This window comes from Sus scrofa, chromosome 4, assembly GCF_054392235.1.
Source record: "Sus scrofa isolate SSC_HxYL_T2T_F1_AM1 chromosome 4, Sscrofa_HxYL_maternal_Yorkshire_Landrace_v2.0, whole genome shotgun sequence".
Lineage (NCBI taxonomy): Eukaryota > Metazoa > Chordata > Mammalia > Artiodactyla > Suidae > Sus > Sus scrofa.
In genome coordinates, this window is record NC_139386.1 from 33621387 (window position 1) to 33638130 (window position 16744).

The following is a 16744-nucleotide window of genomic DNA, read 5'->3' on the forward strand; positions in this document are numbered from 1 at the left end:
CTCAAAAAAAAGAGAGGGGGGAAATTTCACCCAGGAATACTATAATATTAAAGTTTAGGACATCTGTCTATAATCAGTTAATAACAACTATTCACTATACACCTACTTGTGCCAGGAAACTTAAAAATCCTTCAAGGTAGGTATAACACAGACAAGGAAACATGGACTCAAAGTTTAATAATGTAAGCAAGACCTTACAGTTATTAATGTTTCAAGTCAAAATCTATCTGGTCCATCACACTTGCCTCTAGTACCTCTCTCTCTATCACACTGCATAATCAATTTTTTATTGATATATATTGTCAACAAAAATATATTACTTAATTGTCCTAGTTACTTTAAAATATAGAATATATATAAAGAATTTATTAGTTACTTTCTCATAAAATGCCAATCATTTTTTTAGGATGCATTTTGAATCTTTAAAAATCTATAGATTTTCAAGTTTTGGCAATAACCATGGTTATGCACATGTAAAATAATGATTTTTTTTTGGTTTTTTTTGTTTTTTTAGGGCCACACCCATGGCATATGGAGGTTCCCAGGCTAGGGGTCAAATTGGAGCTGTAACCGCCGGCCTACACCACAGCCAGAGCAACGCAGAGTCCAAGCTATGTCTGCTACCTATACCACAGCTCATGGCAACACTGGATGCTTAATCTACTGAGCGGGGCCAGGGATCAAATCTGCGTCTTCATGGATGCTAGTCAGACTCATTTCCGTTGAGCCACAGTGGGAGCTCTTAAAATAATGATTTTTATTTAAAAGTCTTCATGATTTAATTGCATCACTTATCTGACATGCCATATTCTTAAAATTTCTTTTAACTATAAGAAAAAAATATGTAGTATTTTAAATATTAGAATGAGGAAGTTCATTTTAAGCAAAAAGCCATATAACAAAAAGTAATAAATTTAAATACATTTTTTGAATTCTGACTAGTAAAAAAAAAAGGCATAAACAAGGGGATAAAACAAATGACAAAGAGTTTCTACAAATCACTAAAAATGACCAAGAGAAAAAGAAATACAAAAGGCCCTAAATAAAAATAAAAGGCTCTCAACCTCACTCATAATAAGAAAACTGAAATAAATTGAGAATGGCATATTCTTCCTCAAAATACTGGCAAGACCATCACATACTGAGTAAGCAAGGATGTGTGAAAATCTCTCTAGTACATATCACCTATCCGTATTTCCTCTATGAAAGTTAATGTGGTGATATTTATTAAAATTTATTTTTTATATATTATAAAAATATAAAGATTATATACTATGACCTTTTAACCAAATAATTCCATTTCTAGGAATTTATTCCAAAGATATACTCACACATGTGGGAAATTATATATGCACAAATATATTTATCACAGTGTTATTTCTAATGGCAAAGCAATCAGAATCAACTAAAATATCTAAAAATACGGCTATCTAAAAATACAGTATTAAAGAAATTACAGAACATTCAAAAAATGGGATATTACGCAGCCATTAAAATAAATTAGGCAGTTTATATAGTGGCTCAGTGAAAACAAATCTGACTAGCATCCATGAGGACACAGTTTCCATTCCTGAGCTCACTCAGTGGGTTAAGGATCTGGTGTTGCCATGAGCTGTGGTGTAGGTCGCAGATGCAGCTTGGATCCCTCATTGCTGTGGCTGTGGTGTAGGCTGGCAGCTACAGCTCCAATTCGACCCCTAGCCTGGGAACCTCCATATGCCACAGGTGCAGCCCTAAAAAGACAAAAAATAAATAAAAGAAAAGAAAAGAAAATAGAATAAAATAAAATAATGTATTAGGCAGATACATATTAACCAGTGTGGAACTGATCTCCTAAAAGTAAACTGGAGGACACATTGTGTTTAACACATACACATCCATACTTGTGCATGCACACACATACATATCTATATACACACAATATCTAATATACACACATATCTACTCTTCTGCATAGAGTATTTCTAGAAGAGTACACAATAAGCTGGCAGCAGCAGTTCCTTCTGGCTAGGGGAAATAGGTAAGAAATTTTGTACTGTCTGTATGTATTTATTAAATAAAGAAGTTTACAAATTGACTTTGGAAAGTACTTTTTAAAACTGAATTATTAAAAAACATTAGAACTGCTTACCTATGTTAAACTAAACTATTACCTTATCGATCATGGAAATTTTTACTCATCATCTTCTTTCATTGGAGAAGCAAACTACAAAGAGGGTACATTTTTATTCTTGCCCTCAAGAAGTTTACAGTTTTAAAAGACAAAGCTTAAAAGCTATCAGTAAAAGGACATTATAGATTTTAACTGATAGGCTGAGTTATCCAAACTAAAACTGTTAAAGGAATTCATGTAAGTATTAAAAAAGTAATTACTGATCTATTGAAGGATCTATTGAGATATAAAAATGCTTCAAATATCCTAATATCTTACTCACACATAAAATGGTATTACTTGATAATGACTAAAGACTTCCAGGAGTTCCCATCGTGGCGCAGTGGTTAACAAATCCGACTAGGAACCATGAGGTTGAGGGTTCGATCCCTGGCCTTGCTCAGTGGGTTAAGGATCCGGCGTTGCCGTGAGCTGTGGTGGTTGCAGATGCGGCTCTGATCTGGCATTACTGTGGCCCTGGCGTAGGTAGGCCGGTGGCTACGGTTCCGATTAGACCCCTAGCCTGGGAATTTCCATATGCCAAGGAAGCGGCCCTAGAAAAAGCAAAAAGACCAAAAAAAAAGACTTCCAGAATAAGCTGGGCTTTGAAGAAATTGCTAATGATTAAATATAATTAGTTTTTAATTTCTCAGGCTCCTAAGAAGAGAGAATACTGTAGTGGTCACAATCAGTTTTGATTACTCACATCTCTCACTAAAAATATCTCACTAAAAAGTTTTTATTATTTTCTTCCTGTACTCTAATACACCATCTTATAATGCCCTTGGGTATGCACACTCCACTTTGTATGAATACTTAACATGAATATGATCACAGACCATGCAAAAATATTTTCATCCAATAGTTTCATTTTTTTACATAGTAAACTATTTTTAAACATAGTTGTTAAAAGGCAGCAGACAAGAACCCTGAATTTCTCTCTGCCCATGACCACCTCTCAGAGTAAATGTTAACATGGAACTAAATGGCCATCACTAAAGAGAGACAAGTCTGACATTGTTAGTATAATAGCAAATTTAAGTAAGGTTAAGTGTATGTTCAAAAAGCTTTTAAAAATAATGGTTTATTTTTCCATTAGTTGAAATAAGCTATGTAAATCTCTTCATCATTTTTCATTTTCCAAGCCTTCTAATAAATCACATTCTCAAACAAGTACTCAAACCCAGAAATTAGCTCTGAAGAAGCAATTCTTATTTCAGTTAATATGTTAGGAACACATTTGCTCTCTTAGTCCTTCAACATTTTTTGAGAACTGGTAATTTTTTTGTACATGTAAAGATATTTTATAGTTTTGTTGTAGTATTTAAAGTAGTATTTTGCATTAAAATATGGAAATATGTACGTATAGACAGAGAATTGCGTCTTTGTTAAGTGCTAAAGAATACTGAATTCAACAACCTGTTTTTAAAATTTACGTGATTAGAGGTCGGTGCATTAGTTCCGTCCCAAAGGAACTCTACACTTTCAATTGTGTGCTTCTGTGGAGAATACAGGAAAAGCATATTTTATAACACGCAAAAGAACTGTGGCATATAAACCGAACAAGTCAATGAGTAATGCATTTCAAGCAAAAATGAAAGAGTTGAGTTGGAAAAACATTGAAAAGGTTACACAACTTCGCACAATCTCTTTCACACAGTGACTGAGAAATCAGATAATCACAAAACATTTAAAAGCAAACCGACAGAAACAAATCTCTTTGCTAGACTGACAAGAAAAGGAGTCTCAAAGCCACAGATATCTGTCTGGACAGTTCCCTGGTGCTGAAGTTACACAGACGCTAAACTGTTTCGTTCTCCCACCCTCGGCAAAATCCCGACTGCCTAGACTATGAGCACAAATAGTAGGACTTCACAAGATAGGAAGCAACCCAAACCGCAGTGATGGGAGAGTCTGGAGTCCCTTCAGGATGAAACAGATTTACTAGTTGCAAACAGGAAGAGCAGCAGAGTGCGGGGTGTTAGAACCCGCCGAGGGGGAGGGGCTGGAAGATGGCGGCGGCAGCACACCCACCGGAGACGCGACAGAACTTAGGCCCCTAGCCGTACCGCCGCCCTCCTGCCCGAGACGACCATCGGCAGCTCTGCTCTTCTCTGCGGTGAGGGCAGAGCCGCGCTGGGGGGACGGGGACGAGGGGCCCCCAGCGGCGCCCTCATCCCCGGCCGGCGCTCCTTCGCCCGGGTCCCGGCCGGGGAGCACCTGTGCACCGCCATATTGGATTCCTTGCCCCAGTCACTGTCTCCTCGCGGGGGCGGCGAGAATGGAGAAGGGACGCACTGAGCCTGAGTTCAGCCCCAGCCCCGCCGGGACCCCGGAGCCGAAATGGCCCGCGGGGAAGGCAGGAAGAACGCCGGGGGGAATTACAACGCCCAAGGGCTCGCCACCCTCACTTCGGCCAGCCTCGGCGCCCTTCCCTCCCGGCACACACCCCCGCGCTCCGACACCCAGAAAGCAACCCCGGCGGCCGGCGCTGGCCGCAGCCCTCGTGGCCCAGGCGCAGCCGGCGGGAGGGAGGGCGGCGATCCGGGGCGCGCAGGCGGCCGCAGGGCAGCGGCCGAGGGGGCGGAGGACAGAGAGGGAGGCGGGAAGATGGAGCCAGGTTCTTACTTGAGCACCGATTGCTCCTTCTCCTCTTCTTTCTTCTGCCGATCCATGACGGCCAGGATGATTTTCCTCTCCTCCTCCGTGAGGTGGCTGAGGTCCGGCATCTCAGGCTGCAGAGGCGTCTGAGAGGCCGCCGGGTTGGGAGCCGGGCGGCCCCGCGGCCCGACAGGAGCCGACATGTTTGGTGGAGCTCAACCACTCTAGGGAAGCAGGGAGGCAACTCCACTGGCGGCGGCGGCGGCACCCGCGCGGGCGGCTGGGGCAGCCTCCGGCGCTGGGACAAATACATACAAATCAATGGCCTTCAATCCGAGGCGACAGCCCCCCTCCCCCAAGATAGAAAGAGCGGGGGGAGGGGAGGGCGAGCGTCGGGGTAGGGAGGGCTGAAGAGTGCGCTCCGGGAAACGTTTCTTCTTCCCGGGGGCGTAGGGCTGGCAAGTGAGCGATTTGGAAAGAGAGCGGGGGGCCGGGACGCCAAGTGCGCGGAGCGGCGGGGGAGGGTGGTGGAGTAAGGTGGCGGGGACGGCTAAGGGTGGGGTGACTGGAGGGAGCGAGCGGGAGGGCGGCGCGCGGGCCGGGGCCCGAGTGTGTCCGGCCGCGGCGGGGCAGGGGTGCGCGCGCCGCCCGAGAGGAGAAAGGGGTGGCTGCGACCCGGCCCCCCGGCTGAGTCCCGGGAACTCGCCGGGAGCGCCCGGAGGCAGTGTCCTGCGAGCCGGAGGGGTACCGAGGCGGGAGCGAGAGGAGAGTGAGGAAGCAAGAGCTAATTTCTGAGAAGCAGCTTAGCCGTCCCGCCAGCTGACGCGTCACAGGGCTCCCGGCGCCACGGAGGGAGACCCCCTCCAGAAACAACGGAGAGAGGGCTGTGGGGCAGGGGACAGCTGCCAGAGACCCCTCCAGGCTAGAGCGGGGAAGCGAAAGCAGAGAAGGGATGCTCGGGGCTAGCGGCGGAGAGTCCCGAGGCCAGGGCCCCGCGGCTGCCAACGCCCGAATCCTAGCGAGCGCCGAGGTGCAGCAGGGTCGGACGCCGGTCCTTCCTCATCACGCGCCCGGTTGGGGTCCCTCCGCCGGCGCCCCTTGGGTCCGCGGAGCGCGCTCCGAGGGCCAGCTCCTTGCGCCGCTGCTGCCGCCGCCGCTCGGTGCCGCCGCCCGCGCCTCCTCCGCCCCTCCGCCTCCCCAGCTCCTCCCGCGGGGGCCGCGTCACCTCCCGGCCGCTGAGGCCCGGGTACGGCGGACGCCCCGCGGGCGGCGGCCACCGCTCCCGAGTGATCTTTGACGCGGGGGGTGGGGGGCGGGACTGTGAGCGAGGCAGAGGCAGGGAGAGGGAGTTTCAAGGGCGGGGGTGTGGAGAATGAGCGTGTGAGCCGGTGCAGTGGAGCTGGGAGTGGGGAAAGAGTATGAGCTGAGGTGGATGGGGCGCCCTGTGGGTCAGGTGGGAGGTAAAAGACTAGGAGCCTGGGGCCTGGCGTCTGGGCGTGTCGCGTCCGAAGATCAGGTGTGATTCGGGAGTGAGGGCTCCCAGGATTTTGTAAAGGTGCGCACGGGGCTGGAGGTGAAAGTGTGCGAGCGCGTACGGGGACTCCCGAGCTGTCTTGGGCGGGGTTCTGGAAGGGGGGAGAGTGTAAGCTCGAGCGGGGAGCGCCGGTGCTGTCGAGGACCTGGGACCCGGCGCTGGGTGGGATTAGGAAATTCTGGGAAACCGGGAGCTGGTAGCAAAGAATGCTCAGAGAGGTATTGAGCTGAGGGCATAGGAGAGCTTTGAGAAGTGGGGAGGTGAGCTCGGGGGAGTTAGAGTTTGTCGGGGAGAGGTGTGAGGATGAGGAGACAAGAAGCTGTGAGTGTGATGGCGAAAGGACTAAGAATCAACCGATGAGTGAGGATAAACCAGTGCTTGGTCCAAGGGCTTCGGTCCCTTTGGTCCTTATTGGCTGGCCTAGGCTAGAGAATTTGTCAGATTAGTGTCAGAGTCTGGTTTTCAAAGAGCCTAGGGACGGAATAGGCAAGATGAGAGTTGTTGAGAGTGGACAGAAAAACAACTCCTGGAGACTGACAGTGGCTGCCTTGTGTTATTGGTGGGACTGAGCCCCGCCCTGACAACCTTCTGGGTGGGGTGGAACAGGTTGCTGGCTGGGAGGGGCAGAGTTGGAGGAGGTATCCAGGGATCACCCCCTTTTTCTGCCTGATCTCTGTATGCTCAGTGAAACACAGGGTTGGGGGCAGGGGTACACGTATATGTACACAACCCTACCCTGCCTCCCACACTCGTTCTGTTTGGTACCAGGCCAGATTATGGTCTGATGAGTAGCGTAAGGCCTTTGGGGTTTGTAATATATTTATCTTCTTGGTGTGTAGTAAACTCCCTCCCTCCTCCCCCTGTTCCCCAGGTACCATCTGACTAGCTCCCAATTTAAGAGAGCTGAAGATAAAGTCTCTTGTGATTTCTAAGCATAAATTTCTTATGTTTCTTTTCTCCCATGCCTTGTAATTGGGAGGGAAACGTTTACTTAACTGCTTTTATTTATTTATATTACTCACCTGCTTTAAATCAAACTCTCCAAATAATTCATTTTCATCTATTTGGAGTTAATTTGATGGATCATATGAATCCCAATTTATGTACTTTTGTTGCAGAGTTAGAAAATTTTTATAAATCTCTAATCCAGCTTCCATCACGCTATGGGAAATAGAGGACTGAAATCAACCAGCTAGTAAATGGCAGCACTGCAACTAGAACTTAGATATTTTTACTCCAATTTGAAACCCTGGCTGCACATTAAAATTACCTGGGTCACTTTTTTTAAAATACCACCTGTATTTGTCTAGCCCTAGATGGAATGAATCAGTCTCTGGGGTTAAGACCCTGGTCATGAGTATATTTTGAAAATTACTCAAGTGGTGGATAATACGTAGCAAAGGTTGGGAACTACACTATGTGCATTTAAAAAAAAAAAAAAAAAAAAAAAGAAAAGGGAGTTGCCGTTGTGGTGCAGCAGAAACGAATCCGACTAGGAACCAAGAGGTTGCAGGTTCGACCTGGCCTCCCTCAGTTGGTTAAGGATCTGGCATTGCCGTGAGCTGTGGTGTAGATCACAGACGTGGCTCAGATCCTGCATTGCTGTGCTGTGGCCGGCAGCTGTAGCTTTGATTGGCCCCTTAGCCTGGGAACCTCCATATGCCGCAGGTACAGCCCTAAAAAGCAAAAAAGATAAATAAATTTTTTTTTGTCTTTTTTTTTTGTTGTTGTTGTTGTTATTGTTGCTATTTCTTGGGCCGCTCCCGCGGCATATGGAGGTTCCCAGGCTAGGGGTTGAATCGGAGCTGTAGCCACCGGCCTACGCCAGAGCCACAGCAACGCGGAATCCGAATCCGAGCCGCGTCTGCAACCTACACCACAGCTCACGGCAACGCCGGATCGTTAACCCACTGAGCAAGGGCAGGGATCGAACCCGCAACCTCATGGTTCCTAGTCGGATTCGTTAACCACTGCGCCACGACGGGAACTCCAGATTTTTTTTAAAAATTTTATTAAATCATAATGGAGAAGAAACTGGGAAGTGGAAAACCAAAAAAACACTTCTAGAGAATCTGAGGTTTTTTTTTTTTTTTTTTTTACCTAAAATTGAACTGTTACGTTTTTAAGTAACATCTGCACTTTTCTTTCCAATCATGGCAAGTACCAGTAAATATATATATATATATATACATATATATATATACATATATATATATATATCTTTAGCCTAGGAAACCCTAACTCACTAAAATACCCTAAAAGGTGGAACACTCTACCTTATTCAGCTATTTCTGAGCCAGATTTGAAGAAGTAACACCAACTCCACTCCCCAGCCAACTATCAACCCAAGTAGAAACAGACTACCCTGAGGCTAAAATAGCATAGTTATTTTGAGTACATAAAAATGTGGACTTAAAAGTGGTTGTCCAAATTGGACAATTTTGGCTTCCTTCACAATAGAGTCACACCCTGGGCCATGCACTGTTTTCTTCTAATGACATAGCATGCTGGGAGCTTTCGGCTGTGTCTCCCGGCGCCCTACCACCTCTCACAAGCCTGGAGACATCACCAGCATATAAAATTCAATGTGCAGGAGCTCTGGTATCACTGGGACACCTGAATTCTTACAGGACTGAATAAAGCAGAGCGTGTTTCCTTTTTATATTTCTTTACTACAAACTACATGTGTTTTTTCTATTAAAGGAAATCCTTGGCAGTGGAAGTATCTTAAAATCATCTACCCTGATTCAACACCTTTTCACAATATAAATTTGCCACAGTATTTATATGACATATAGATAGAACATAATATATGCCGTAGAATTTGAAATGGGCTATTTTTCAAAGAAGTAGGCCCAATTTAAAGTACGATTGCTATGCTGAGAACGAAAAGTAAAATACCTTCCAAAGATCTCTATCTTTTGAACTTAGTACAATAAAAACAGAGAAGTGTTTTGTCTATTCTGGTTTAGTGTTTTACCTAAAATGTTTAGCGCATCTCACTATATCCTGTATGGCATCATGTTTTACTTGAGCATGTCCTTCAAACATATGAACACAGCTAAGTTAGTTGAAAATGCATTGTTCTTCTTTAGCTTTAGAAGTAACTAGCCATCTTCATCATTGAATTCTCAAGGTCTTGACAGGCCACAAACTCCTTAAGCTCTAAAATAAATCCAAGTCCTTTCTTTGTTCCTGTAGGAACATAAGTTTGTGAAGCCTGTAAGTCTGTGGACTTTCATTTTCACATGTTAAGTAAATTACTAATTTCTTGTACTCTACTAAATAAGCTATAGGAGGCAGAGGTAAACTAAAATCATAAAATAATCACATCGCTAGAATCTACTGAGGACTCAGTACTCTGCTAAAATAATCTGGCTGCCTCACAACTCTTAGAATCATTACAATCTCCTGCTGCACAGGAACATACATAGATGGTTGGCATTTCTACAGTTTCTCCCAACAGATCTCCCTGCTTCTATCCTTGTGGCTCTACAGTCTTTATGTACCGCAGCATAAAGAAAAAGCCTCCTAAAACATTAGTCAGATCATACCACTCCACTGATCAAAACCCCACTTATCTCCATCAGAGCTAAACTCCTTAAACAGCCTGCAAGTCCCATTTAACCTCTCTGACCTCATCTACTACTCTACTTTCTTGTAGGCTTTCCTCTAGTTGTTCTTTCTGCCCAAAACACTGTTGACCAAGATATTCACTTGGCTGACTCCTCTTCTTCAAATTTCTGCTTAGTTAATACTCCAGCCTGCCCCTCCTGCTCCTCCAGATACTCCAATCTCCTTTACCTTAGCCTGCTTTGTCTTTTTTCCATAGCACTTCTTGCCACTCTCCAACTCTACTTTTATTCCAAGCTGAATAAGATCCCAGCTTACTATGTTTATCATTAACTTCCCCCACGGGAACAGAAGCACAAGGACAGAGTAGGATTTTTACTAATATATCCCAAGCACCTAGGTACATGGTAGGTATTCCAACAAATACTTGTTGAATGAATTTCTAGGGAGAGAATCTGTCATCACTGGTTTAAGTTGGGTGGGAGAAAAGGAAACAGCAGCCTCAAAAGAGGGAAAGACAGGTGCAAAGAAGTAAGCGCTAAACCCCTTGTCAAGGTAAATATGGATTCCTTTAGGATTCATCCCCTGCCTACTTCTGTAGCCTTATCTCCAACACAGCCTACCAACACACACCTCTCTTCGGTTGTGACAAATGACTTGCACTTTACTGAATATGTAAGGTTTCTGTCTGTGACTTTCTATTCCCTCAGCTTGGATCACCCTTTCTGCTCCCTCTCCCATAACCTTCCTCTCCTGTCAGTTAAGTCAGTTAATTTCTTTGTCTTCTGCACCAGGTGCTCATCCCTCCCTTTTTCCTCCTTCCACCTGTGTGCCCCAGGCTCTCTTAACACTGTACATACCCTGCTCACAGATAGCACTTGTAACACAGTGTTGGAGCCATTTATTTCCCAGTCTGTCTCCTCAACTAGACCATGAATTCTTTAAGGGCAAGGAATATGCCTTTCATGCCAGCTTCCCCAGAGCCTATCAGACTGTCTCATAGATTACCAAGACTCGATAAGTATACGCACTGTTCAGTTACATGAGCAGTCACTAAATAATGAGAAAAATCAGTGTTATTGGAATATGAAAAGAGGGAGGCAGCGAGTTGTAGCAAGAGATAAAGTTGGGAAAACAGACTGTGGCAAGGTATGCTCGGCTAAAGAATTTGAACTTGTCCTATAATCATTAGGCAGGCAGTAGAGGTTCCTTTAGCCAGAAAACTGACATGATCAGCTTTGATTTTCAGAATATCCTGCCTTCGGTTCCTCATCTATATCCAAAACACCTGATAATAGAATTACTGAAAGAACACAGATGTACAGTGTGTAGGCTTGGAGACACAAATAGCAGATTTTTTTTTTCTTCCTGTCTTCCAAATTTATTTTTCTGGCTATTTTGCTCAGTAGATTATAACAGCATGATAATGAGGCCAAGGTCATGGTTTAAATCCCTGGGTGAGTCAGTCAGTGCAGTGGCCACAGCTGACTGTTAATCTTTGCCAGTTGTCAGATGACAACATGTAATTTCTTGACCAGGAACTGAGTGGAAGGATATGACTGGGGTTCATCAAAAGTTAATCAGTGTTATTGGAAAAGTAACTCAAAGTGCTTAGCTATAAGGTCATAATGTCATTTAAAATCAAAATAAGAGTATTATATTAGTGATAACAAAAGAGCACAGCATCAGGGAAAGAATACACTATTTGTTCCTAGAAAAGAAGCAAGATATTAGTACAGTTTAATTATTGGGATTTGAAGCCAAGAAGTAATGAAAAATTTAGTGGATGTTAGTGTAGATAAGCTTTATTAATTACTTTTTGTGTATCTAGCAATACAGGAGGTTATTTCTTAATTATTATGTCATAAAACCCATAGAGCCATTTTAAAAGATCTGGGAAAATCATATCCTAATCATCTTTCATTTATAGCATTATGAAGTTATTACTATTTTTATTCACTCCTAGCAATCTTTAATAGGACAATATTGGAGGTTGGGACATATAGGCATAAATGATGTAAATATTTTCTTAATTGTATCTTCATCTTAACTACAACTCTGACCACCTTCAGAAGTAAAAAAACGGAGTTCCCGTCGTGGCGCAGTGGTTAACGTATCCAACTAGGAACCATGAGGTTGCGGGTTCGGTCCCTGCCCTTGCTCAGTGGGTTAACCGTCTGGCGTTGCCGTGAGCTGTGGTGTAGGTTGCAGACGCGGCTCGGATCCCGCGTTGCTGTGGCTCTGGCGTAGGCCGGTGGCTATAGCTCCGATTGGACCCCTAGCCTGGGAACCTCCATATGCCGCGGGAGCGGCCCAAGAAATAGCAACAACAACAAAAAAAAAAAAAAGAAGTAAAAAAACAAGTGAATTTTATGAGATCAGAAATAAATATGAAACCCTTAATGAACAAATGGATCCAGGTATTAAATATCAATTAAATAGCAACAGCTGCTAACATTTTAAAAGATAATCAACCAGGCATCATTACACGCTTCCTGATGGAAAATCTATACAATCTGTGAACTTGTCTTGCCAAAAAAAAAAACAAACCTGAATTTATAAATCTTCTAGAACCACATAGCAATTTATAGAAAATACTCAGGAGAGAGGAACATAGTTAACGGCACCATGGTCCCCCACTAACTGGTGACCTGGAGCAAGGTAGTGAGCCTCCTAGAGCCTCAGTCTTCTCACCATGACCTGGTGAGAAATGCCTCTTCATAGTGTGGTTGTGAGGATTGAACAGGTGGGCTTACAAAACCTTGCAGAGTAACAGGTATATAACAAAAGTGAGTGAATCCCTTCTCAGAGCTATTTTTCCATCAAGTTCTACCCTAAGTCTCACTTTCCATGACCACTTTCACTATAACATCTACACTTATTTAAATTTTTTGTGTTTCTCTCATCTCTCCAAATTCAAGGTAAATTCAAGGCCAACTTTTACTATCATCATTATAAAAAATATTAATAGCTCTTAAGAGCATCTGTGTGTCAGAAAACACACTCAGAACTCCACTTACCGAATCCTAATAATGCCCCACTGTGATATTAACCCCGTTTTAGAAACCTAAAAAGTGAGGCTTACTTCAGACACCTAGTGAGTGGCAGAACCAAAATTCACAGTTAAGTCTGTCTCAACTCTAGTCTCTGCTCTCTTTATCACAGGGCTTCTATCCCACTCAGGCATGTTGTAGGAAATCCATAATGATCTTTGAAAACTGCAAGCAGGAGTTCTCGAGGTGGGGCAGCAGGTTAAGGATCCAGGATTGTCTCTGTGGTGGTGCAGATTTGATCCCTGGCCCAGCAAAGTGGTTTAAGGATCTGGCGTTTCCACAGCTGTGGCATAAGACACAGCTGGGTCTGGGATTCAGTCCCTGGCCCAGGAACTTACAAATGTTGTAGGTGTGGCCAAAAGGGAAAAAAATATCACGAGTAGACACAATGTATGAGGTACCATACAAAATTAAAAATGTGTATCTTATAGAACTTACTTGAAAAATACTTGTATTAAAATCAAACTTTATTCCATGATTAAACTACACCATGGGACTGTGATCTGTAGAACACTCTATAGAACATTCTACAGGGCAAAACCCAGTTTTTTCAGTAAAAATAAGGGAAAAAAACTAAAATGAGATGGAGGGAGGAGCTATACTTTAAATAAAATTTAAAAGACATCAATTTGTGAACCTTATTTGGACTTTGATTTGTTTGTTTTGGACTTGCCCACGGCATAGGGAACAGGGATCGAACCCCAGCCACAGCAGCAACCCAAGCCACAGTAGTGACAACACTAGATCCTTAACCTGCTGCACCATAGAATTCCTGGACTTTGATTAAAAAAAAAGAGAGAGAGTGGAAAAACTTTCATAAGAGAACTGGAAATCTGGACAGTGACCAGGTACTTAATGATAATAGGGAATTATTGTTCCTTTTTTACGTTAATAATGTTATTATAATAATGTTTTTTAAAAAGAATCCCTAGTAATACATACTAAAATATCTATAGGTGATATTATGTGATATCTGAGACTTGCTTCAACATAATATGAGGGTTTAAATGGGGCAAAATTGGCCATGGAACAGAATAAAAAATTCTTCATAATGAAAGTTTTTTACGGCCATATGAGTGGCATATAGAAGTTACCAGTCCAGGGGTTGAATTGGAGCTGTAGCTGCCAGCCTGCACCACAATCACAGCAACACCAGACCCAAGCCACGTCTTCGCCCTTCGCCCGAGCTTGCAGCAATGCTGGATCCCTAACCCACTGAGTTAGCCCAAGGATCAAACTCATATCCTCATAAGACTATGTCGGGTTCTTAACCTGCTGGGCCTCAATGGGAACTCCATAACAAAATTTTTTGAAAGAAAATAAAAGTCTCTAACTTCCACTCCGACTGACTTTTATTATACTAGAAAATCAACAAACTCAGATAACCCTTTATCAAGCATTCATTATTTGATGGATATTATGTTAGCTGCTTTCACATTTTTTACCACCTTCTCACAACACCCTGTAAAGAATAGGTATCATTACATTTTACAGCCTGAGAAAATAGCCTGAGAGGTTAAAAGATCTGACCAAAGGAAGAAACTGAATTTCAAGGCAAGTTTTCAAACCAGGCCTCCAGACGCTTTGTCTAGTCTTCATGCCACTATAAACAATTCTTTAATATGGTTATATGTATATGTTCTATTTCCCTGACTTAAAAAAAGTGAGTACATTTTATTATAGTTATCTAGCATATATTAGGCATCATAAAATAGTTATATTTAACCCAACCTGCTGCATAATAACTACAATACTTAAAATGAAACAAACAAAAACTAATTTTTTTTTTTTTTGCCATTTCTTGGGCTGCTCCCACAGCATACAGAGATTCCCAGGCTAGGAGTCTAATCGGAGCTGTAGCTGCCAGGCTAACTGCCAGAGACACAGCAACACAGGATCCGAGCCACGTCTGCAACCTACACCACAGCTCATGGCAACGCCAGATCATTAACCCACTGAGCAAGAGCAGGGATCAAACCTGCAACCTCATGGTTCCTAGTCAGATTCGTTAACCACTGTGCCACGACGGGAACTCCCAAAAACTAATTTTAGTTAAGGTGATCATATGTTCCAGTTTGCCCAGGACAGTCCTTATTTAATCTATCGATCAGGTATAATTATTAGTTCCAGCTTCTTTCAGAGTATCTCAGTTTGCACCTCAAATTTTATGGCCAGATTATATTTAGTGTAACATGAATTAGGCTCAGGTGCACAATATATATAGAATGGGTACAGAAATTTCTATAAAATTCAAACAGTATTTCCCCAAAGAAAGGTCTATGCCATAACCACCCTATGATTACCTTACATTATGCTAGACATTTAATAAATTTGTTAGAAATAGTTAATGACTTCTCCATTACAAAAGAGCACATTTTTTAAAAGTAAATCACTCTGATTAGACATTTTCCCCTAGGACAAGATTTTTACCCCATCTCGAAAAAGCTAAAAAGAATACCAGGAAAATGGAGCCATCTTATAACAATGAATCATGGCAAAATGAATCAAACTGCCTAGAATTTGTAAAACAAGCATAATAATTGATACGGAAGTCATCAAAATAATATGAAATACAGTACAAAGAAGACAGAGTCACGTGAAGCTTCCTAACTAGAAGAAAAGATAACAGTTTTTATTTGAAAGCCTGTAGGAAAGGATTATAGAAGTCTGGCCAAAATTAATCACTTAGGAATAGCCTACAATCCAAGATTTCCCACAATATTGTGGCTTTTAGAGACAAAGGGTGGGTTTATCTTTCACAACGTGCACTGGCTTCTGTATACCTCAGATGTCTCCCTCTGCCTACGAGGATTGTTTTGGTCTTATCTAGATGGTGCCTGATCCAACTGCTCTTGACCATGTCCTTTACTCTGCCAGACAGTGTGAAATTCAAGAAACCACATCCTAGATCTGATGAAAGGAGATGCAAGGCTTACTATCAGCTGTGTACTGATGGTACTGCATCCCTAATTACTTCACTATCTTTCTGATTAGTGTCATATAACACTGAACTGAAAGGGAGATAGAAGAGTCCTGTCATTTCGCACAAGGGAAAGGTGAGGAAAAGATTAGCAGAAGAGATCAATAATAAAAGTTTATTAGAGTCTTTACCTTACTTAGTCAAGGGAAATTTAGTTCATCCAAAACCAGAGATAGAAAAAGAAGTTTATCATATTTAATGGTTGGATATTTTATGGGGTGCCTAGGATATACAGAGAAATGTCACCATGCCAATAATTTAGGAAAAGTCATTTACATTTAGGGACTTCAGTTTTCCTCTTGTAAAATAAAAATCCTCTACAAGGTGATCAGTGCAATTCTTTCTACCTTTCAAATGTAATTATTCTAAGAAATACTACTATTATCTAATGCTTCTGAAACATATCACTCAAACTACAAGCATGTATTGGGAACTACTGAGAATAGCATAACTATATAAAAATTAATGCCTACCTCAAAAAGTTCAGTGTAGCACGAGAGGCACACAAATACAGTCCACTGTGGTATATCCTGTAAGATGTAAATTCTGTGGGAATACAAAGAAGATATACCTCTTATGAGAAACCATAGAAAGAAAAACGGGTCTTGAAGACCAGGGAGAAAAATGTTTTTAGGCAGAGGAACAAAGATGATTACCTAGAATGGCAAATTATTTATTATGACTGGGTTTTAGGAGACTGGGAAGGGGCAGTTGGAGATGAGGCTGGAAACTTAGCAGAGCCAAAACCTCTAAGATATGCTAAGGAGTTTGGATGTCATCCTGCAACAGTCCTTCTCAAATTTATATGTGCATAAAGGTCACTTTTGTAGATTTCATTAAAGTGCAGATTC

General features: G+C 42.7%; 2 protein-coding genes across 54 annotated transcripts in view; both read right to left on the minus strand.

The window, feature by feature from the left end:
* Positions 1-5930, minus strand: part of RIMS2 (regulating synaptic membrane exocytosis 2) — a 617675-nt gene extending 611745 nt beyond the window's left edge. For 48 of the 50 annotated variants that reach the window (XM_085021919.1, XM_085021923.1, XM_085021931.1 and 45 more), the window contains exon 1: positions 4781-5930. In XM_085021919.1, the coding sequence (XP_084878045.1) occupies positions 4781-4956 (176 nt within the window). In that variant the 5' untranslated portion in view covers positions 4957-5930. The remainder of the gene's footprint in view (positions 1-4780) is intronic. The other 2 variants (XM_085021943.1, XM_085021938.1) reach the window with 1 other exon arrangement.
* Positions 5931-14692: 8762 nt separating this feature from the next.
* Positions 14693-16744, minus strand: part of DCAF13 (DDB1 and CUL4 associated factor 13) — an 82735-nt gene continuing 80683 nt past the window's right edge. For 3 of the 4 annotated variants that reach the window (XR_014843533.1, XR_014843532.1, XR_014843530.1), the window contains one exon: positions 14693-16439. The gene's annotated coding sequence lies outside the window, so the exon portion shown is untranslated. The remainder of the gene's footprint in view (positions 16440-16744) is intronic. The other variant, XR_014843531.1, reaches the window with a different exon arrangement.